The sequence below is a fragment of the Necator americanus genome, chromosome II (assembly GCF_031761385.1).
Source record: "Necator americanus strain Aroian chromosome II, whole genome shotgun sequence".
Classification (NCBI taxonomy): domain Eukaryota; kingdom Metazoa; phylum Nematoda; class Chromadorea; order Rhabditida; family Ancylostomatidae; genus Necator; species Necator americanus.
Genome location: NC_087372.1, coordinates 31,046,507 through 31,069,323, shown reverse-complemented (window position 1 = coordinate 31,069,323; position 22,817 = coordinate 31,046,507). Strand labels below are relative to the sequence as shown.

The 22,817-nt window shown below is 40.0% G+C and overlaps 3 protein-coding genes across 6 annotated transcripts; all 3 read left to right on the top strand.

The window, feature by feature from the left end:
* Window positions 1–207: 207 nt before the first annotated feature.
* RB195_020034 (uncharacterized protein) lies at window positions 208–610 on the top strand (the record flags this gene model as incomplete). The annotated part of the gene is made up of 2 exons (XM_064188160.1): window positions 208–267; window positions 344–610. The coding sequence occupies 2 exons, from the start codon at window positions 208–210 to the stop codon at window positions 608–610; spliced, it is 327 nt and encodes a 108-aa protein (XP_064044041.1).
* Window positions 611–1,984: 1,374 nt separating this feature from the next.
* On the top strand, window positions 1,985–2,473 carry RB195_020033 (uncharacterized protein; the record flags this gene model as incomplete). Its single annotated transcript, XM_064188159.1, has 1 exon — window positions 1,985–2,473. The coding sequence occupies one exon, from the start codon at window positions 1,985–1,987 to the stop codon at window positions 2,471–2,473; it is 489 nt and encodes a 162-aa protein (XP_064044040.1).
* A 28-nt stretch (window positions 2,474–2,501) lies between these two features.
* RB195_020032 (uncharacterized protein) lies at window positions 2,502–22,817 on the top strand (the record flags this gene model as incomplete). 4 transcript variants are annotated; one of them, XM_064188157.1, is made up of 19 exons in its annotated part: window positions 9,803–9,832; window positions 13,251–13,344; window positions 15,051–15,181; window positions 16,522–16,602; window positions 16,695–16,764; window positions 16,829–16,931; window positions 17,790–17,892; window positions 17,948–18,010; window positions 18,066–18,237; window positions 19,941–20,059; window positions 20,256–20,318; window positions 20,393–20,493; window positions 20,564–20,683; window positions 20,741–20,877; window positions 20,941–21,041; window positions 22,076–22,153; window positions 22,307–22,450; window positions 22,521–22,660; window positions 22,736–22,817. In XM_064188157.1, 19 exons carry the CDS (start codon window positions 9,803–9,805, stop codon window positions 22,815–22,817), a joined length of 1,932 nt encoding a protein of 643 aa, XP_064044036.1. The 4 variants fall into 4 exon arrangements, with proteins under 4 accessions (XP_064044038.1, XP_064044039.1, XP_064044036.1 ...); XM_064188155.1 differs by lacking the exons at window positions 9,803–9,832; window positions 13,251–13,344; window positions 15,051–15,181; window positions 16,522–16,602 and having other exon boundaries at window positions 16,605–16,764; XM_064188156.1 differs by lacking the exons at window positions 9,803–9,832; window positions 15,051–15,181; window positions 16,522–16,602; ... (13 more) ...; window positions 22,521–22,660; window positions 22,736–22,817 and adding an exon at window positions 2,502–2,693 and having other exon boundaries at window positions 13,251–13,403.

The following is a 22,817-nucleotide window of genomic DNA, read 5'->3' as shown; positions in this document are numbered from 1 at the left end:
AGCCTGCCCACGAGTTTTAAATTTACGCGTATCATAGTAATAGAAAAGAGTCTTTTGATTCCGGAGGAGAGCCTGTTACGGTAGCGCCAGAAAAGACGGGGTTGCAGGAGTCATATATGTTACCAAAATGGGAAATAACTAGGATGACGATGTGTACTTATAAAGTGTACTTATCATCATCAATTATCATCATTATCATTATCAAGCATGCTTGCATCGGAAGCGGCCATCGAAGATCGGATGATGCAAGCCATGAAGAAGTACCACGTCATCAGACTGACCTAGATAAGACGACGCCACCCTCTCAACGCCGTATATGTAACAAGAGAAGAACTGTTCCTAGCAACATGTGACATTAGAGGAGTTGGTGGAGTATGGCAAAGAGCCCGAATCGGACGTCTGCGGAGGAGAAGGGTTCAGTGCTAGCTTGACTATCGCTTGCGCTCCAACATCAAACTACGAAGAAGAAGTCGAAGCTTTCTACATGGATCTGGAGAAGTTCCACGGAGCAGAACATACCTTCTACAAGGTCATAATTGGTGTTTTGAACGCCAGGATTGACCCTAGAAGAACGCCTGAGGAACTTCACTTCGGGACCCACACCCTATAATGAAATGAACATGGGGAGAGGCATTCCGAGTTCATCACGACGACTAAGACCATCCATGGGAACTCGCAAGTAATGAAATTGATCACATCATCGTCAGTAAAAGGTTTTACCTGACAGATGTCGCTGTTGTGCCAATATTCTACACGGGATCGGAGCATCGCCTCCTCAGGGGAAGATTTTCGTTCATCCGGAGAGGAGAGAAAGCCACGAAGTTCAGAGAGCGAGGTCCAAGAACTATCATTAAAGGAATCACCCCACGAATCTGGGGTGGAACGGGTTCCAGATGGGTTGTGCTTACATAGGGTCGTACATTGTGTGGAAGAGAGTGTATGCGTCCGTTTCTCCCTGTATGGAAACGGATGACCCAATAATGCTGTTGTGGCGCAAGGGTGGCGCGCTGCAATTGAGGACGTCGTAAGAAACAGCGTTCCGGGATTGTTCGTTTTCACTGATACCGTTGGAAATGGACGGAATCACCCCTTCTCCATAATTTACCCCCTTGTACGAATACTCCACCTGAAATCCGTACCACCTCATTTCGTGGGGTGATGTCTTTAACTGAGATCTCTTTGCTACGCTAGCCGGCTTCTAGAAAGATTCCGCAATAGACAACATCAACGAATAAAACAACTGGCTCGTTGAATACCTTCATGACTGCAAGAGGAAGGCTGGGATTTTTAGAACCACCAAGAGACGCCTACCTCTCGAAACTCTTGAGCTGTTACGCCAGCGTGGAGCAGCACGAGGCAACCAAGAACTCACGTCCGAGCTCGCAAGGCTTTGCAGAGAGCCGATAAAGAAGGACCTCAAAGAGAGAAGAGGAGAAATGTCCACACTTCGTCAATCGCAAGACGAAGATGATTGCTCTCCGGAACCCGAAGGGAACAACCATTTAATCGAGAACAGGATAAGGAGAAAATCATCTACGACTTCTGCTCTGATCTCTTAAGACGGACATGTCATTCCAGAGGTTCTCCAGCCTGAAATACGACATGCTATCATGTCGGTAAGAAATCGTACGCTCCCGGTCCCGACAGGATAAGGCCAGAAAACTTGAAGAATCTTCTACCAGTACTCGTCAACACTCCGGTGAGGCTCTTTACACGACGCATGCTGGAATGCAAGGTTTACAGTGGAAGATCAACAAGACCGTGTTGTTGTATAAAAAAAAAGATCCACATGACATTGGTAACTATCGCCCAATCTGCTTACTGTCCGTCATCTACAAACTCTTTACAAGAGTGATCCTTAGTAAGATTGAAAAAGTCTTGGATAAGGACAACTATACGAACAAGAGGGTTTCGAAAAGGATTCGGCACAACTGAGCACAAACACACTGTTTCGAAACTCATCGAGGTATCACGAGAGTACAAGATGCCGCTCTGTCTCACCTTCATCGACTTGAAGAAGGCCTTCGACTTGGTTGAGATGGAAGCGGTCATGGAAACCTTGGACAACAAAGGCGTTTCTACTCAATACGTAGAGGTGCTTCGAGAGTTGTACAGCAACTTCATGACCGCAACTTCCCCATTCTCCAAAATATCATCATCGTCGTGGAGAGGGGTCCGTCAGGGTGATGCAATCTCACCTAAAATATTCACAGCCACTCTCGAGAACGCAATGCGAAAGTTGGAATGGGACTACATGGGAGAGAAGGTCGATGGTCGGCAGGTACACCATTTGCGCTTTGCTGATGACATCGTACTGATCACACCTAGCATCAGCCAAGCGGAACGAACGCTGATCGAATTCGACGAAACATGTGGATGCATCGGTCTTCAGCTGAATTTGGAAAAGATGATACTCATGCGTAACGTATACTCCATTCATGCTCAACGGAAGGAACATATCCGAATGCAATAGCTATGTTTATCTGGGTCGGGAACTGAACATGATGAACGACCTGATCCCCGAGCTGGGCAGGAGGAGACGAGCGGCTTGGGGAGCATACAAGAGCATCGAGGATGTAGTGAAGAAGACCAGGAACACCCGGCTCCGTGCTCACCTCTTCAACACCACCGTACTTCCTGCTTTGACCTATGCTTCGGAAACCTGGGCATTTCGCAAGCAGGAAGAAAACGCGGTGAGCGTCATTGAACGCGCAATTGAGAGAGTGATACTAGGAGTATCCCTCTTCACACAAGTGAGGGATGTTATTCGAAGTTCTCTCCTACGCCAGCCATCGAAAATTAGAGACGCCGCCGCATTTGCCAAGGAAAGTAAAATAAGGTGGGCCGGAACGTGATACGTTTTAAGGACAACCGTTGGACCAGAGCCCTGAGCGATTGGGTTCCCCGCGATATTAAGTGCATTACAGGAAGACCGCCGACCCGATAGTCAGATTTCTTCACGAAGTCCTTCGAAGGAACTTATGATGCTCCTCGTGTCCCACACGAAAGGAGGAACTACTGGGCGACTCTGGCACGCGATAGAGACAAATGGAAGAATTACTGGCGTCCGCTCGACCAGTTCGAAGATCAACAGGAGTCAAGGTGGTCAATGTGATGCATGACAAGATTTGATTTATATAGCTCAGTTATATAAATCAAATATTTGTGACAGATATAGCGGATTGTTATTAGTTGCTTATGGGCTACTCTAGTCAATTTAGTGTGCTGGTAGAATGCTGAGGCTATGGGACGCGTAAAATATCTGGCACCCTCTGTACTATATACATATAGCGTTGTTTGAGAAAGTGTTTCAGCTGTTAGTATTTCATTCACTGATCCGTTCATTTTTTATCCATTGATTTGTTGGGTTGTTCGGGCAGTGACGCTGTTTATAGTTATTTACTTAACTAATAATCCGCCCATCGCAGTTAAAATGTCTTTCTGGTTATTCATGAAAGTAATGAGGTCTGTGGCCTAGAAAACTTGCTGTGCTTCACCCGGTTGCTTTCATCTTTTTTACATGGATTAATAGAAATTTTAAAAATGTAATTGCAGACGTCACATATAAATTGTTGGCTCTCCAGGAATATGACGTATCCCTGGAAACTGGGCTGCTGTAAAAATTGCTAGGATCTGTGAATGGTGAATATTGATGTAGAGAAATACTGCAGCATTTGAGCAAATTACTCTTATGGAAGTTGTGCCTATACTCTCTGATTTTTTTTTTTTTTTGCTTTTTTACGCCACCAGGAAATTCATTGAAAGTTGAGTTGAAAAATGAAGGAGTCAGCATCGCCACATCCGAAATGCATAAACAGTGTTGTAGCTCTGGATGTTCATGATTTTCAAAGTCAAACCAAAAGAACCTAACTTGTGGTGCAGTTGGGACCGTTCATTACTTCAGTCGAGGTGCGGATGCAATCATCTCACCCCAAATGCTACCGCTTACGTAATTGCGCCACAAGTCATCTACCTACATCTTGACTCGACGGCACGTTTGTATTTTCTCAGTTCATGTCTCTTGTTCGTCATGCAGTCGAATGTTAAAATTTCACTTCAAGTGAAAATCATCAAAAAGTTCATGAACGCATTTCCTGGGTGATTCATTATTCGAAAAACTGATCCAAATTTGGACGTCGTGCTTCGGCTACAAGAAGCTCGAAAAAGGAATCATCCTCTTTCCCATCCTCGCTGCTGCATAACTATAAATGAATGTTAATCAAAGTCCAATCTTCGCTGGATACCGCGGCTCGATTTCAGACTGATTTGTGAGAGCAGTGTATCTCAAATACTTTATATGTGGAATCTCCGTTTGTAAAGTAATGAATAAATAAAAAAGTGAAATGGCGAATTTCTGGGGTTCGAAGGGATCGGGTGGCATGGTCGCTTTTCTTTTGAGTTCTGAAAATTAAGGAAGTCACGTTATTTCATGCCATCTTATTTCATTTGAAGGGATATCGGTTGCAAAAACTTATTTGCTTTGTTAATTTATCAAAAATGTTGGCTTGTAATTTATAAAAATTTTGCAAAAGTTTGCAAAAATTACTTGATGGGTTGCCAAGAGCCATGCTGCCTTTGTGCCGTTAGTGCCAATTTTTGAGCGACTAATTCTAATTTGCCTCTAAATATTTTGCCTTAATTAATAATGATAATAATAATTAATTTGCCTCTATCTACTTTGCCAGTACTGCTACTGCTCACTGCTATGCTTACTGCTAGCCATATGAAAGGTTCCCTTGCGGATTTCAGGATGTGAATGCGGAAGAATTATTCTTCTGCTTTTCTCCTTCTCTTTTTCTGTCTTCTGTCGAGTCATTTCTCAATGCATGGTCTTATGTACTCTTGGGAAATGCGAAATGCACCGTAGGCAATGACGAAAATTAAACAAGAGCAGAGACAGACGGAACGAGGTAAGATGGCACATGGAGACGAGAGAGACGAGACCTTGCTCTCTAAGTATAAGATTGAAGTGGTGGAAGAAGAAAGCAGACCACTGAACAGATCTTGCGGCGACCAATAAAAGTGGCCTTTTAGTGCTCAACTCCATTATCGTCCAGGATATTGGTAGTTTCTCCTGGATGCCTTGGTTATGACACACAAGTGGATCCAGAGTTGCAGATTTCTTTCTTTTTTTTGGAATTTGAACCCTTCTTCGGGTAAGAGGTGTCGAACCAGCAAAGTTGGTAATATTCGATATGAATGTGACGCAGAGCTCCCTTAGGAGAAGTGCTCAAAATTCCAAAAAATCAAATTCCCATTAACTTGCATGCTGGCTTCATCCATAGCAGGTCGCGAACAGTGCATCAACTCGAATTTTTCAAAGGCTGCTTGCAAAATCTGTGGGTCAAAAAAGGTCCCAAGTAACCAGGGTGAGGCCGATCGCGCATCTTTAATATGATATCTATCAGTTAGGCTTTAGATAAGAGGCTAAAAAACTTGTAAGTATCTCGTCTCGTAATTTTCTTTCCAAGAATACTTCTCTTTGAGTCCTTTGAATGCAACAGTTTGGGGGTGATAATGAAATATCATGTAATCTAATTGTAAATATGGTGCTTTATTAAGTGACATGAGGGTAACGACGCATATGTGGGGACCCACTATTTCCATATTTCCACTATCTCCATATTTCGATTGTAGACGGGCAGCGCACAAAGCGGTGCGTTGTGGACCTCAGTGGTCAGGATCGACGGGAGGGACTTCAGCCAGCACCAACCATTGTTGCCGTTCAGGATGGCCCCACCTCAATCCCATCCACTATGGTTGGGTCAAAACGACATGAAGTTTGGACAGTTGTGGAATCGGTTGCGCTTGGAGAGGCTCGGTGGAGGCAGCGGTCGGAATCGAGGCGGGACCATTTCGAACTGCAGAGATAGGTGGCGGTAGCGAGGATCCTTACAAGATACTAACCGCTGCGCTCGAAGCGGCACCACCGCACCGCTTCGAGCGCAGCGGCTTACACAACTTCCCGTGCTTCATATCGTTTTGACCCAACTATAGCTCCGCCGAGCTGCTTTGACCGCAGCTGCCTACGCAACTGCACCAAACTTCATATGGCGTTGACGCGATTGTAAATACTTTGTTTCAAGTTTCAGCTGGATTAATCGACTGTTTAACGCAGCATACAAGTACGGAGGAAAAAATGTGAAGGTGACACATAGGTGACACAGATGCTCAGATGCTAGAAAAACCGCAACAACACATCGGTAACGTTTGATTTTTCTGAAATCTTGCAAAATAGGGCTGATCTTGCTCTCTTTGTACTTCGAACAAAACGTTTCAGTTAGTTCAACTCTGAAAGAACGAGGAGAATTCTCGAGCATTGACCTCCAAATGTACTTCGTCAGCGTATTATGCATTTCGAGCGGTTCATTGAAGGTCTAATGCATTCTCAGTACGACTTATAGCAAAATCTTTCTGCTTACTTTGATTTCATTGTAGGTAGAAGATGCTAAATATTTTATCTAAGGCTGATGACCGTAAATTTGGTGATTGGTGATTTTATTTCTAGGTGTCTCCAACTCTTAACAATTTTCCCTAGGTTAAAGAGATCTTTAGTACTTCCCCTAACAATCTATTTTGAGATTTTTTTTATGCTGAGCATCGACCCCCATCCTAAATAATTTCCGCTGAAAAAAAAAACAATAGCCGTTAAGAAATGGCACAAACAAAACACAAAAACAAACTAACAAAACGTTAACGTTAACAAGACTTTTGCTAAATGTCTGAACCCTTAAAAACTCCTTAAAAAAGTGAGGATGTTGAAGATACATGTTTCGAAATTATTCTGATATCTGACCCAAATGTTCAGTTTGTTTTTTCTTCCAAAAGTTTGCTGAATTTCTTGAAGTTTCGGAAAAAAAAGTCATTGAAAATCTAATAAAAAATGAATTTCTACGAAATGATCTTTTTGTGAAGTACTACTTGTTTCCCGTCGTTCAGAGTAATCTCAGAACTTTTGCGCGCTTCTGTGTAATGCGATCGCCTTGTCTTCGTTGTTCATCGAACTTTGCATTGTTTTTCGTTTGCCACTAAGAGCGCAGATTGATTTCGCCTCACTTTTTTTCTCGTGAATACCGTACTGCCTTGACTTTTTGCTCTGAAGTCTTCGTCTCTTTTATTCTCATCTGAGATGAAGTTCAATACGATTTCAACAATTTGTTCTAAGTAGATTTTTTTGCTGTAAAGATATGTGCGTATGCGGTTCATCTTTGGCATTTTCCCGGCTCTTCTACCTCAAGCGAAAGTTCTGTTGATTTTATCCTAAAGCCCCTGTGTATTCCTGGCATGATTTTATACTTACGTTGGAGTACAGTACTCCTGATAGCATTCCTGGAGATGCGCTTTGTGCTCTGGAAACTTTTCGGAAACTAGTGCATCCATAATCATCTGGCGCTTTTTGTAAAAAGCAAAAAAAAAGTAAAGCAAGTCTTGTCTTTCTCCTGCGAAGTCTCTTTGTACTTACATAGAGTTTCTGAGTTTACAACTTCACATTTACCTCAGTCCATCTTTTTTTCTTGAGAGTTACTGCCGACAAAATTTTGTCAAGTGGCAAAAAGAAGAAGTTCCTATGTGTGCTCAGCCAGGTGACCGCAGCGCGCCCGCGCCCTCTCGCTATTTGACATGCGCTTGGTTCCGCTGTCGTTTTGCGGGTCGTTTTGCGTCCACCTGCACACATTCAGCTTCCTTTGATCTACTCGTGTACAACTCATAATCTATGCCACACTTAGCATAAATGAAAAAGCGTGGTATTTCCCTCAATTCAAACTATTTATCCACCTGTCTTTGATTATTTTTGAGGTAAAATGTTTGTTCCTCTACCTATTTGTCGACTTTCTTTCCCTTTTCATACCTTCAACTTAAAACTTTCCATGATATTTCCGCCCATATCTCAACTTATCGTCATCCTTTATATTTATATGGTGAGAGTTTGAGCCGTCTAGTTACTTGTGACTTCTGGCGACTGAATAACAAAGATAAGACAAACATGAAGTTTGGAATTTGAACCACGGCTCACTTCTAATCAAGTTTTGTGTGTTAATTGAGAGAAAATTTAATTACCGATTGGAAAAAAGAAAGAAATGAAGGAAAAGATTGCCGTTGTTAGAATTACTTACGGATAAAAAAATTACCCAACGCATAACGTAGCAGAGCAAATTTCTTCATATATTTTGTGCTGCGAACTAAAGCCGAAGAACAATTAGTGAAACAAGAATCATCGTTGTGACATCTAATCTTTTTTTTAACCAGTTGTCCTTATAATGGCTTCCAGTTCAATTCGAATATGCGCAGGGAAAAGTGTTCCACATGTGGGGATTTCATTCTTTAATAAATCGCGTAACGTCGGCATCTTTTTCGCAACAAAAAAAATCGCAGCGGGTACTATTCAGAAATTACATGGAACACTGTTTGATCTACACCGTGCATACTTCGGTAGGTGGTGCGTTGGAGTAACGCATAAAGAAGAGGGGATTTGTATCAAATGGAAAAAAAAGCATGCGTAGCGCATTAATCGATAATGAACATATTGGGCGACCAGTACAGGAAAAAAAGGATTCTGTGTGTTCTGCGGAAAGTTTTCGGAAACGGAAGCATTGATTTGTGATTGGAAAATAAATCGCGTACAAACAAAAAACAAAAAGTGTCCATAATAATATGTGAGGAAATTTCGGGAATGTTCTTAGAAGGAGCTTCCCTTTCTATTTCGAAGTATAGAATTTGTTCATCTGATCGTAGATAGAAGTTCCACCTTTGGTTCTGTTGGAAAGTCTGTGAAGAAGGAAAATTAGAAGAAGATCAATGGTGCTTAGGAATTCTATCGAACGAATTTGAAAAAGATTTCAACGACAACGTCTAAGCGCGGAGAACTTTTCTGTGATTTTTCTATACTCAAAATACGAGTAGAAGGACGTGCACATATGACCTTCAGTGGTTTTTTTCTCTGCTTGAAAAAAGTGGGTGGAACTTGTGCGCACCGCATACAAAACGGTTTCTTGACAGACAGAATAAACACGACGTACTCGTTTACCACATCGTCACGGTGTAAAAGAATGTTAAATAGTTCGTTCAAGTAGTAAGAAACGCACATACAACGTCTCGACGCGTATTTTTTTCAGCTCTATTTTTTTGAAAAAATAAATACAACGTATTCAAGTAGTATGTGTACTTTGTGTGCGCTGTTGACTCTTGACGAAAGATTAGTGGCGCCGTTGAAGAGTTTTAGAAGTTTTCGAGAATAAACGAAGAAAAAATCATATTTGCTTGAATATCATGAATACATATATGGAAGTCAGTTGGAAGCGTTGAAAATAGAGAGAATTAGCAATTTCGGCGTATGTTAATTAAAGGTGGTACGGATTTCAGGTGGATGCAGCGCGCTCCAGTCGAACTCCTTGTAGAAAATAGTGCGCCAGAACGCCTGAAGCTGTATCTTTCGGGTAGTTTTTTACGGCAATTAGGAAGAAATGGACGGAATCATCCTCCTCTCCATAACCTACTATTCCTTATAAGAATACTCCACCTGAAATCTGCACCACCTCAGATTCGTGGAGTGATGCTTTTAAGATTAGCGTAATTGAAGCGAGAAGAAAAAGTTCCACCGTACTCCGAACCTCTATTAGCTAACTCCGCTAACGTGGACGTATAGACCTGGCAGGTAGGCAACCAGCCAGGATCCAACTGAATGACTGAATGAGCTGTTTTCAGTTGGTGTCGGTGCGAGTGAGAGCGACAGAGGGCGGCGGTGTGCGATTCGTCCCCCTCTGCTCTCTATCGTGTTCTGGCGAGCGAACGTTCACTGCCCGTAATGCTCGCACGGCGACTTGTCGAATTGAGGGTGAGAATTTGTTGACGATTCGATTTCCTGCCATTCCTTCCTATACGTCATTTATCATGGCTGATCTGATCGCATCTACAAAAATCCTAGGCTTAAAATTCGCTAATTCGTAATTATTGTGCGACAATGAGGGATTTCCCAAGAATTCACTTCCGTAAACAATACTTTGTTATGTCTGTAATGTGTTTACCATAGTCTGAAGTATATAATTTGTTCCTATTCGTATCAGTATCGTCTCCATAGAAATTTGGAAATTAGTAACCCGATGTTGTGCTGTTTTTTATCGTCTCTAAATAAATTTGGCAAAGAGTTTGAAGTGGGTTCTGTTTTTAAACTAGGATTTGAATTTAAGATATTCTCACCATTGGAATATTGTCTTCTCTATTCGACGAAGTCATTTCCCCTGAATTTTTGTTGATGTAGTGTCGAAAAAATGCGCGAAAATTCTGAATGCTTGGTCTTTCGCGATGCTGTCCGGGGCGCGTAGTGTACTTAGTGCCTCAAGCATTTGACCTATGTCCTATGAGCTAGAGTGTGGTCGCTCTAATTACACTAAACAACGCAATTCGCACTGATAAGGCCACAACGTAGCTTGTTGATGATAACAAAACGTTGTAGTGTGTAACGACAGCTGCTAAACCTTTCGAATTCTTCAATCGCTATGAAGACAATTAATGTTAGTTTCGTGGTTTTTTTTTCCTAAAATTCAAGTCAAATTCATGTTTTCTCTCTTGCTATTCCTTCTATGAAACGATCAATAGCGGCCGATGCCGCTAGCTAGAATCCAGCGCTCAGTAAAGATAATTCGTACACGGATGGCCGAACAAAACGAGTTTTCGGTAATCCAGTGCTGCTCGCGAGATCTTGGAACCTCTTCGGGCATAATTAATTTTGGAATAATTTATTTAAATGCTATTAATCTTCTGCTCTCGTCACGTCGGAAGGCAATAAATAAATCAATCGTCTCCTCCCAAATTTCTATCCCTACTTTTGTTTAATTTCAACATCTATCGTTTTTTTTTTCTGTCGGAGACAGACTCGGTTCTGGAGTTTTTTTAGTCTTCAAAGTGGGCTTTATTCTCTTTCCAAAAAAATCCCCGACAATTTTTTCTTAGGCAGAATAAGACTGATATGTGGTTTACAACCCTTTTCAGAAAATCCAGGAGTTTTCGGTAATTCTTTGCTGGTGATCTCGGAATCTCTTTGAAACAAATTAACAACTTATTCAAGCAGTACTAACCGTTTAGCTATCTTTGGGACACACACTATAAAGTTTATCTGCACGTGGAATCAACCCCTATTTTTACACTTTCAGAAATTATTATTATTATTATTATTTTTAATTTCGGTATATCTCGTTTTTTCTGCCAGATACAGACTGAGTTCAGTAGTATTTCCCCCTGAAATGTATTCTTTTGTCTTTCCGAAGAAACACCAAGTATTAACTAAATTTATAACTTATTAGTCGAAACTAGACTGGCGGACAATTTCAATCATTTTCGAAACATTCAGATGTAACCTTCGGTGCCAGTTTTTTTTTTTCGAAAAAAGTATATGTATGCGTATTCGTGACCTGGCTGTACCACCATAAATACATCATGTCAGAAGTGCTCTTTGCTTTTCTCGGAGAAAAAACCGCAGTAGAAATCCTGTTTTGGTTTTAACACTATAACATTTTGACATTTTCTTCTTCTGACATACCTTTGCATGTGAATAAATAAATAAATAAATAGACATATTGTTGATTCAGCACTATTGTACCACTGTAGCAGGTGTTCTTTTGACTTTTTACAACTTTAATTTTCGTCTTTAACAGAACCTAAAAGAAATTGCATTGAAAAGTTGTCAATCACACATAAATCCGTTATTTATTTATTTTTTCCTTCTTGGAAAGAATGTTTTACCAGCTTAGTGTATTTTCGATTAATGTCATAGAAATGCGTGTGAATAGAACTGGGTCTCGTTGGATTCTGCATTTTCTCTCGAACGATGGAAAAATCCAAACATTTCGCTGAGGAATGCAATTTACTTGATGATAGAAGGTTATTTGCACAACGCAATGAATTTCTGAACAACATTCCACTACAGAATTTATGACCACAATCTCCTCGAATAATTAAGAGAATTAAGAGAAAGTTCAGATTGTAATTTTTCAAATTCCCAATTTTTCCTCATTTTCTATGGAATGATAGTTTACATACATTGATATAGAACAAACGAATACTGTAGCTTGGGGGAAAAACCTTATAAACCCTTGAATATCACAATTTTGCACTACTCTTCACACAAAAAGGATCTTTTTGGATATTTCTAAGATCGAAGAGGACATGTTGGTTTTCTTGCCGATTCGTCCCCTCCTCTTTCCGTGAAGGTCACTTTACATTCGCGCCTACTGTTCTAAATTGATCAGCTGATGATAATTTAGTGGAGCTAAGCATAGTGAAACGGTACAATTCACTTCAATTCCGTACCTCAAAGAGGTTCCGAGGTTGAGGAATTGAGAGCGTACGCATCTGTCGAATTTTTTTTTAGCTACAAATTTTTAGCCTTTGTCAGCATTAAAGGCATCACTCCACAAATCTGAGGTGGATTTCAGATGGAGTATTCGTATACGGCATAATAGATTATGAGGAGGAGAGTGATCCCGTCCATTTCTTCCTAATTGCCGTAAAAAACGGCCCGGAAGATACGGCTTCGGGCGTTCTGGCGCACTTTTTTCTGCAAGGAGTTCGAGTGGAGCGCACCAGCCTTGTGCAGCGCCGCGTCTTCCGTGCCGTTTTTTACGGAATTAGGAAGAAATGGACGGAATCACCCTTCTCTCCATAATCTACCATGCCGTATACGAATACTTCACCTGAAATCTGCACCACTTCAAATTCCTGGGGTGATGCCTTTAACCCTAGCACATAATCTGATGTGAGAACTGATTTTATTAGTGTCAGAAACAATTACAATACGACATTTACTATTATTAATTATCTCATTACTATCTAATATTTATTATTATATTTACTCTTTATTTGCATAATTTATTTACCCTGTGTTCATCGATTATTTATTTATTCGGATTTCTGATTTATGTCTGGATCTGATCAAACTTCTAAGATGCTATCATTTCGTGTCCGTTAGATTTTTATTTCAGCACTTTATAGGATTTTTAGCAGACACGGAAATAGATGTAATTTTCTTCAAGTTAATCAAATTTAAATTCGAGATTTTCTTAGGTGGATGAAAGCGAGCAATCTCCCACTTCTTAGATCACTTCAATTTCCCCAGCAAATATTTCATTAGTTAACCAAGATTTCAATAGCCTTAAGGTAAAATGAGCATTTTCCAGATTTCTGGTGTTTTTTCTAGACATTAAACAATTCCATGTATGTTTTCATTCTTGTGCTGCTTTAATTATTACATTTTTCAGCCTAATGTCGGAGTGAACTGGCTGGCCGCCTCATCATCAACACCTGGAGTTGTTCGACAGCCACCATTACCATCTGCACCACAAAAACAACAGTGTGAGCAAATTTTTATTGTTCCTTATCTTCCAAGTGACGTTTTGTCGGAAACGCCATGATATCGCCAAATTGGCGCCATTTTGCTTTTCTCTGTCCAAAAAAAACTTTTTGTGCTCAAAAATCACTTCCTTTTTGTTTTTAACTCTTAACATATTGCGCTTACAATTTTGAATTTTGCTTTTCTCTGGACAGGTGTGCTTGAAAACTTTTTTTACTTGCCTCCGGGGATGGTGGTACAAAATTTGCGACTTTCTGGGACAGGAATATATATCTCTGCTAGGAAGCTCAAAAAATTTGGTTGAAAGTAGATATTGGGGCACTTTGAAGCTCCACTGATCTTACTATTGGGTGATTGCAAATCTTTACCGTACTTATGAAAAAAATAGATTTTTTAAATCTTAATAGTACGAATTAAGAATCAACAGTGCAATTACTATCACTGTAAACAACATATAGCTACTTAATGGACAAAGTCTCACTGAAATTTGCCCAGGAGGAGACCGAATTCCTGAATGGTAAAAAAAAAATCAAAAACGAGAGGAAAAGATATCCAAAGGCCCAATACGTAGCTAAAATTAACAATTTGATAGAAGTTTCCAGTGTAAGATTTAAAAAAAGACTGGTGAAACCATACTAATGAGTTCTTTTAATTTATTTTTGACATCAAAGCACCGCTTATGTCAACTCTACTTTTTTCACAAATGGTTTCAATGCTCAAAGTGATAAGCAGCTGGCGGTGAAACTCTGAACGTGAACAATTTGTTCTTTTTTCCAGTCTTGCTGTAGAAGACATATTTTAAGCGCATTTGAAGGAATTAGTCATTTGTCTGTATGTGGCTGAAAAGAAAAAAAACTGGCATCTGTTCATTTGTCAAATCTGCTCAGGACTGCTTAAGGAATATTCGTCAGGAATAATTTATGGGACCTTGGAGCTTGTCGGAAACACAAGGGAATGTGTGAGCTCGGCCTCTACGAAAATGGGCTGAAATTGAAAATGGCTGAAAAAAAATTTAGTTTATGAGTCTGAGAATTCTGATTTATTCTTGATTATGTTAATTGGTTTTTTTTTTCTTTTTTTTCCTGGGGGAGGGAGGAGAGGGAGATTCGTCTTTTATGTTGGATCCTCTTTGAGGGAAATTTTTACATCTGCTGAAATCTTCACGCACCAGCCTGATAAAATGCCTGAACATTGGTTCTGTACTCGATTACTCGAGCTTCCACTGCTTTAAGAGTTCCGTCCAAGCTAGAACGAATGACGTAAGAAATTGTTCTCATGGCGGTACATATCCCATGGGAAAACGTGCCTGGATGGAAATTATTCCAGGAATTCGGTGACTAAGCATCCACATGAATAGCGTTTTGTTGTTTTACGGAGTTTAAACATTCCTATTCCTCATTTTGTATAGTATTGAACGTTAAATGAGCTGAAATGTGACTATAAAAGAGGTTTTTCGGAGGATTCCTGGAAATACGTATAGTTCTGGAGATTATTTGTTTAACCTGAATTTTTTGGTTGTTTCATGCGTTGTGTGTAGGCGAGCGAACGTAGAAAAAAGCCAAGAAAAGGTTTTCAAATCGGCGAATCTCTGGAATATGGCCTACATTTTATCAGTGTACGAGCTAGACACATTAAACAAATAATCAATCTTTTTTCCCTTTTTTATGACATTCACTATATAACTGGAATGCATTAGGTCTATTTACAGATTTTTCAACTTCACAAACATATGCTCCGTTGCCAAAGTTTCCTGTGCCCGACCCTAAGAAGACGATTAAACATTTTTTGCAGTTCGCAGAGCCACTCCTATCACGAAAGGAGTTTGAGCAGACGAAACTGGTGAGTTGTTGAGAGGTAGGGCTTCGATGGTCACTTGATACATGAAAAATCTCATTCTCATTATATTAGCTAACACCTTATACCAAGGGGCGGTTTAGCGCAGTCGGTAAGAGGTTCCGCTGTGGCTACAATCGGTCGAAGATCGATTCAGTCCTTGTGCCAATTAAGCCTTTCACCCTACGAGGTCGATAAATTGGTACAAGACTTATCTGGGAGGATAAAAACAGCGACTTGGCACATCGGCTCATAGGCGCATCCCCATAGCGATCGATCAACGCCGTGGTCTTTATCCTTTATTTAACAGCTTGGATCTAGGAATTAAAATTGATTTGAAACCTCACCGGATTATAATATGACAATAAATCAAATGACAATAGGTCGAATACAAACAGAAAAAAAGAAGACTTTGGGAAAGAGTCCAACCACTCAGCTGGTATGAAAGTGTTAGTGAAATGTTCATGTGAGACCTACCAACTTTTGGTATATCAGCATCATTGAGGATTTCACGTCAATTTTCACCAAATCAAAGTGTGAGAAGTTTTACTTCGACTAGAACATTTTTCCCTGGATTAACGTTTGGTTAAGTTACATTCGTCGGAGACTGATGTAGTCACGAACGATGGGATCTAGAAAAAAATTAGTGTTTTCTGTCTGAGAGAATCAGCTGGAGAAATATACGCCTCAGTACGATGTGACGTAGGACCTAGAACATAAGATGGACTAATGACGATAGATCATCGTTAAATCCGGACACAAAGTTGTGTAGCTGTTGAACATCAGCATTTTTCAACACTTCCAGTTACCTACCACAATAATTTTATAGTAGCGGATGATTAGAAAAAGGATTCTGGAGCAGGTGTAGCGCACTCGGTAAGAGGTGCAGCAATGACTGCACGATCGATGGTCTGAAACCGGAATATATGCCCAGGGTAGCTATTATCCCTCCAGGGTCGATAAATTAGTACTAGACTTCTCTGGAGGGGTAAAAACTCTGATTTGATGCGTCAGCTAGCTCTCACAGGTCATTGTGAAGGCCAACAAAGTTTTATAAAACCTAGTCGATTCGAAATTGCAATTAGACTCGTTCGTGCACCCCAAACGATACGTCTGAGACTTTTGACTTCATGATTGAATCTATTACCTTAACTATAATCTCATTATATCATTCCTAGTCTCTACTTCTGAGATCTAGTACTGTTTTTAACGTTGCGAATATTATATGCATAAGAATCTTGCTGAGATTTTTGTTCTAACAATTTCTTCGAAACTTGCCTTCTAACCCTTTTAAGTTGAACAATAAGCGGCAGCACGAATGAATGCGGAAAAAAAACTTCTTACAGGTAGTCAATGAATTTGCACAAAAAGAACTTCCCACACTTCAAAAGTTACTGGAACAACGTGCCACGAAACTTAATAATTGGGTATGTGCCAATTTTTTTCCCCTCCTTACGGTATTGTACCAAAGTTTGCTTCTTCTGTTTACGATGGTCCTGGTCGCAATAATCTGTTCCAGTTAACGCCATGGTGGTTAGATGTGGCGTATCTGCAAGCACGAACACCACTTCCAGTTGTAACATCACCAGGTAGCACTTTTTCGACTTTTTGAAAGCAATTAGCAAAGAAAATAAACTAGGATTTTTCCTAAAGGTTTGGCATTCCCTCAATTCCCGTGCTCCGGTAAGGATAGCCAAATTGAGCATGCAGCCAAGATTACACAAGCAGCCATTGATTTCTACTTGAAGGTTATGAGGTGAGAAAAAACGTATTGTTCTCTTATGGAAATGGAATGAATCCAGTTATTTCTATTAGATCAGATAACTACCGCTCAAAAATGACGTCACATTAGTGATTTTGATTCTGCTAATTCAAAAATAAGCAACTTTAACTACATTTACTACTATTCGAGCAGAAATATGAACTTTGTCTAAAATAGTACAAAAACAATAAATCTAAAATCGGGTTAAAACGAATTGAAACCTGATGCAATTGCGCAAGCAGTCGCGAGATGGGACCTTTAGTGATCTCTGCAGTATGTTTGGTGGTAGCGAGAATCTCACCTCATTTTACCTCTTAGGTACGCAATTGCACCAAACTTTAGGTCATTTTGACCTTATTAGTTCATTATTTTTTTAATCTTCATTATTTTTTGATTACTTCACATGTCATGAAAGCGTTGAAAAACTTTGCAGATATTCGATTTCCTTATTTTTCCTCCTTATTTAAAAAGGATTAAGTAAATCCGTATGTTGAGTAGACGATTAACAATAAGCCATTTCAGCTGGATGTTGTACATTGTTGTAAGTGTTAGAACTAATGTAACGTACAACACTGATAACAAAATAACTGATTTCTTTTTGCGCAAAATTTGAATTAAAATTCAAAAGCTTTTGCTTCTCTTTCATTAGTTAATCCAGACTTTTTTATTTCGTCTTCAAATCGCCTCTGCAGCTCAAAAAAAGTTTTTTGGACCGTATTTACCCTAATAAATCTTTTTTTATATGAAAGCACTCAATTTATTTTATAAAGAAAATCAGATTAACAACTATTAGTATCTTTAGATGGATCCTAGTTTTTCAAGTGCATTCTCGTGAATACTCCGTTGGTTCAGAGATCAGTTGCCTCAAGATATGGCCGGTAAAACTCCATTCGACATGAGTCAATATAAGTTTATGTTCGGGACGACTCGAATACCGAGGAAAGGGTGCGATGAGGTGATTATTTCTCTTTGCCCGTCCTTGACGCAACGTTAACATTCCGAATTTTTAGATTCGGTATGGGTACACTAATGAGAACCAACCGAGGCACATTGTTGTCATTCACAATGGCCATGTGAGATTTACCGCTCCTTCTGTGTTGTTACCTTATCGGAACCCTTTTATCTTAGGTGTTCTCAATGCCGGTACTGAATGCTGCTGGACAACCACTGCCGTTGTCCGCCCTGTCCGCCCTATTCAGTGATGTCGTTAAGAAGAGCCCAGAAAAGCAATCTCATTCCGTTGGCATAGTTTCTTCGGATAAACGGGACCGATGGGCAGAGTTATACAAACAACTTGAAGGTGTGTGTGTCTAGCTTGCGAAGCAGTAGAGTATTTTGCGGATTTTTTTCGTCATCTCACTTTTTAAATCTCTTTAGTGCAATATTTTTAAGAGGGCGAACACGATGCACCTTAAAGGCATTATCCCACGAATTTGGGATGGTACGGATTTCAGCCGGGTAATGATTATACAGATAGATATATAGCGGGGAAAAAGGTGATTCCGTTTATCTCTCCCTGTATCAGTGTAAACGGACAACCCCGGAACTGTTTCTTCCGATGGCTTCTGTTGCGATGCGCAATCACTGAACCCCGCCCCCCGCCTGCGATTCGTCCGAATGGGTTTTCGACGAATCGCAGGCAGGAGGACGCAAAGGTAGCGCGTTGCAATAGAGGACGTCGTAAGAAACAGTGTTCCGAAGTCATCCGTTTACACTGATACAAGAAGAGATGAACGGAATCACCCTCTTCCAGACAATCTACGACCCCGTATGGGCATTACCCGCCTGAAACCCATTACCACTTTTGTAGGGTGATGCCTTTAAACAACGAGACACTATGTCTACTTGACGTACATACACACATTCACACAAACACACCTGCACACTTACACAAATACATCCATAGGCATACATACATTTGCACACATACAAACACACCGCACACACATCACACACATATGTACATACATACACATGGATATACACATACATATATGCACTCCTCTCTGATTTGACCTACATTTGAGCCGCATCGGGCTCAAACAGTTGAATAAACGAATTGGTGCTGTGATATAAATAATTGCATCATATTTATTTATCGTAGGGTTTCTATCTTCCTGGCATTCATATGGGTAAATATAGGAGTTACTTCTAATCTTAACTCCCTAGTTCTCATCGTTCTTGCTAGCTACCTCCTGAAAAGTTCACTCTACTAAAACTTGATGCTTTTTTTGTCAAATATTAAAAATGAAATTTTAAATTTTCAAAACTGAACCTGATGGAGATAAGACGACAGCCGCGCAGCTTCAGTAATAACGTCACCGTCTGCGAAATTTCGCGATATTCGAAAGTATCCTAACTCACATACTCTTAAGGAGAGTTCAGAGCTGTTCGTTGAGAATGAGTCATCAAATCAAAGAGTGAAGTAGTAAGGCTGTACATTGTGCTTTTTCTAAATCAATTAGGGTTCACATCGAAGATGTTGGGCCGCGACAACGCAGCGAGAAAAAATCACACTAAATCCTAACAGGAATATTCGTGAATCCTAAGGTAGAAAAGTAGTAATGGAAAAATTTAGTCCTATGATATCCGTGAAATAACTTGAGTTAGCAAAGCTTACATGGATATAATTTTGCATCGTAGCAAGATTGATATCGTTAAAACAGATGAAATATTTTTGAGGTAAATTCTCTCATTTCCTAGAAGTTTAGATGCTCTGAGTTGAGACTTGGCACAGATGCACTAACAAGCTATAAAGGTAATGTAAACGAAGGGGATTTGAATTCCTGTGAAATTCAACCGCAGAAGTTTTATTCGTTATTCTTAGACGAGGATTCTTAGAGGTATTAAGATTAAGTTAAGTTAGGTTATTAGTTTGTCGTTTGCCTACTTTGTTTTCTCTTTTATTTTCTTATTTTCCTATCTGTTTTATTTGCGGCGTTCTCATGTCATCTATAGTAGTTTTTTTTAAATTTTAGCTACTTTCCACTGTCTTTTTTTCAGGAAACGCTACGAACTCAGCTAATCTTAGATGTATTGAAGATGCGTTATTCGTAGTATGTATAGATCAAGAGTCAGAACCGTTAAAAGGTTACACGGAAACGGATGAGCATGCCAGACAGGTCAGAATCGTTAGAGTTATCTGCAGTGCTTGCCCTGCAGAAGCATAGCAAGCCGAACATGATCAACTGGATGAGCTACTGCGCCCATGTCGAGCAGAAAAACATGGCGAGTTGCGTCGAACGCGTCGCGTACACCCGGTTGAACATATTCAGCGCCTACTATAATATCAGTAACTGATCTTCATTGATCCTACAGGTTCTACACGGTGGTGGTGCGAAGGTTAACTCTTGTAACAGATGGTTCGATAAGACAATACAGGTATTAATAGTGTTTAAGGACTTTCCGGTCTTGAGTTTTCTGGATTTATCTCAGAAATTGTTCCATTTTTCTAGTTTGTTGCCGGAAAAGATGGCCGCTGTGGCCTTTGCTATGAACATACACCTGCGGAAGGACCGCCAGTTGCCGCTTTGATGGATTTTATTTGTGATAAATTGTAGGTATAGGTCTTGATTAACAGAGTTTCAACATATTTCAGCATAACAAACGTCAAATATAAATTTCAGTGATAATAAGGAATTTAATGACGGTTCGCCACACCCTGAAGAACAAGTTAAACGACTAGATTTTGATCTTAACGATGCTCAAAGAGCACAAATTGAAAAAAGCGGAAAGAAAATGGATAAGTAAGTGTCTTGAGCAGCGTTGTTCAAGTCTAACGGCTAATTTGTTGCCAATTGTAGAGTTGCCGACAACCTGGACCTTGTTGCGCACACATTCAAACGATACGGTAAAAATTTCCCGAAATCCGTAAAAATCTCTCCCGATTCGTGGATTCAGATGGCTTTCCAGTTAGCGTTCTACAGGATTCACTCTGCATGTGAGCATCATCATTGTTGGTTACTGTATGTCGTACATTTTACGCCTAACGTGATCTCTACAGTACCACCAACCTACGAAACGGCAACGCTACGGAAGTTCTCGGAAGGTCGAACCGAAAACATACGATCACCGAATGTTCTCGTTGACATCTTTGTGAAAAAGGTTTATTTTCGATGGTTTTTGATTTTCATAAGTTCCATCCTATGCACTTACTTTTTAATATTTAAGATACTCAAACTTCGTTTATTTTTTGAAAACGTTCTTGATGCGATCAAAACGAAGTGGATTCATTCAGTTCTGTAGAATTGTCTCCATTTTGATAGCTATTTTAATGAAAACGTTGTTCAGAGTACGATCAATCGGTTAAGCCATACGTGTAGAGCCCAGCAAACCTTTAAGTTTTGAACCAAGATATTTAAAAATAGTAGTAAAAAAACTCTACTTTAGTCCCATTTAGCAGGTGGAAGAAATTAATTTCATTTGACACCTCCTTTCTTACGCGTCCCTTCACGTACATGTCCGTTATCAAGCAACTTTTTAAATTTTGGGAACTGAACTCATCACTCTTCTATCTCCCTTCCAAAGTCTCTCTCCCTTGCAAAGTCCATTTTTAGAACGGAGTTCGAGAGAGTTTGCTCGACGATTAATTTATGGAGTGATTTTCTGTAGTGCAACGGTTAGAGGTTCCGTTTCCTGCACGATCGATCGGAGGTTCGAATCCGGCCTAGCGCTCACCAAGCCTTTCATCCCTCCGGGGTCGATAAATTGGTACCACACTTGTCTGGGAGGGTAAAACCACTGACTTGACACATCGGCTAGCCACCGCAAGTCATTGTATAGGCCGGTTACACGTTCGTAAACCTCAAACGATTCTGAATTGAAGTGAACGAATGAAATAAGCACAATAAATTGAATTTTCCGGCACTTCCATATCTTTGTAGATATATTTAGTTTTGAATTCTTGGCTCAGTTCCACCATCACCAAAGCGTTTAATCTTGTCATGCACAGTCAAAGGTTCATAGGAATTTTTATTTAATTTGGAATCTATGGTGATGCAGTACACCTCTGCAGTTCAAAAACCTAGTACCCATTGAAATTTAGCATAATGTGTTTTTTATTTTCATATTTAGATATTTTTGAACTACGACTCCTTAAAATCTTTTTTTTTTCAAATTCTTAAAATGTATCGTTTCAGATGGCATCAGGACGAGAACCTATTGCTGATGTTTACGATGCCCTCAAAGCTGCAGCAGATTCGCACAAAAAATATTCTGTAAGTCCTCTAAAATTGAAATGAAGCTACAGGCCTAAAGCCTTTTTAGAAGAACTATGATGAAATTAGAGATGGAAAGTCTTTAGTTGAAAATGGAAGAAATTATTTACGCTATTTTTTCTCTGTCTAACGTTCATCCTAACCTTTACATAGATGGACTGTATGAGCGGAGCCGGAATGGATCGTCACCTACTAGCCTGGAATCTTTTGGCTGCAGAAAATGGTCTTCCTAAGCCAAGCATCCTCCAGACCCCAGCGTACGAGCAAATGAGCCATTTCCAAGTATCAACCAGCCAGGTTAGTTTCTAACTAGTCCATTTTGCCCTTTTCCAGGTTTCCTGTTGATCGCAATGTGTACCGAATTCAGGTACCCACCCGTCATTTAATCCGGTTGTTCTTTGGCCCTTCAGCGCCTGACTGTTACGGTATTTGCTACAATCCGCAAGAAGAGGAGCTTCATTTTGCGATTACTAGCTTTAAAAGTTATGGTTCGACAAGCTCTAAGCGGTAAGTTTGAGTATCACAAAGTATCACATTCAATATCACAGTTAGTTCACTTCACTACAAAGCTGTTCGTTTCAGCTTTGCCAAAGAACTGGATCGTGCACTCAATGATATGAACTCAGTATGCAAAAAAGCTCTACGGGCACAGTCAAAATTGTAA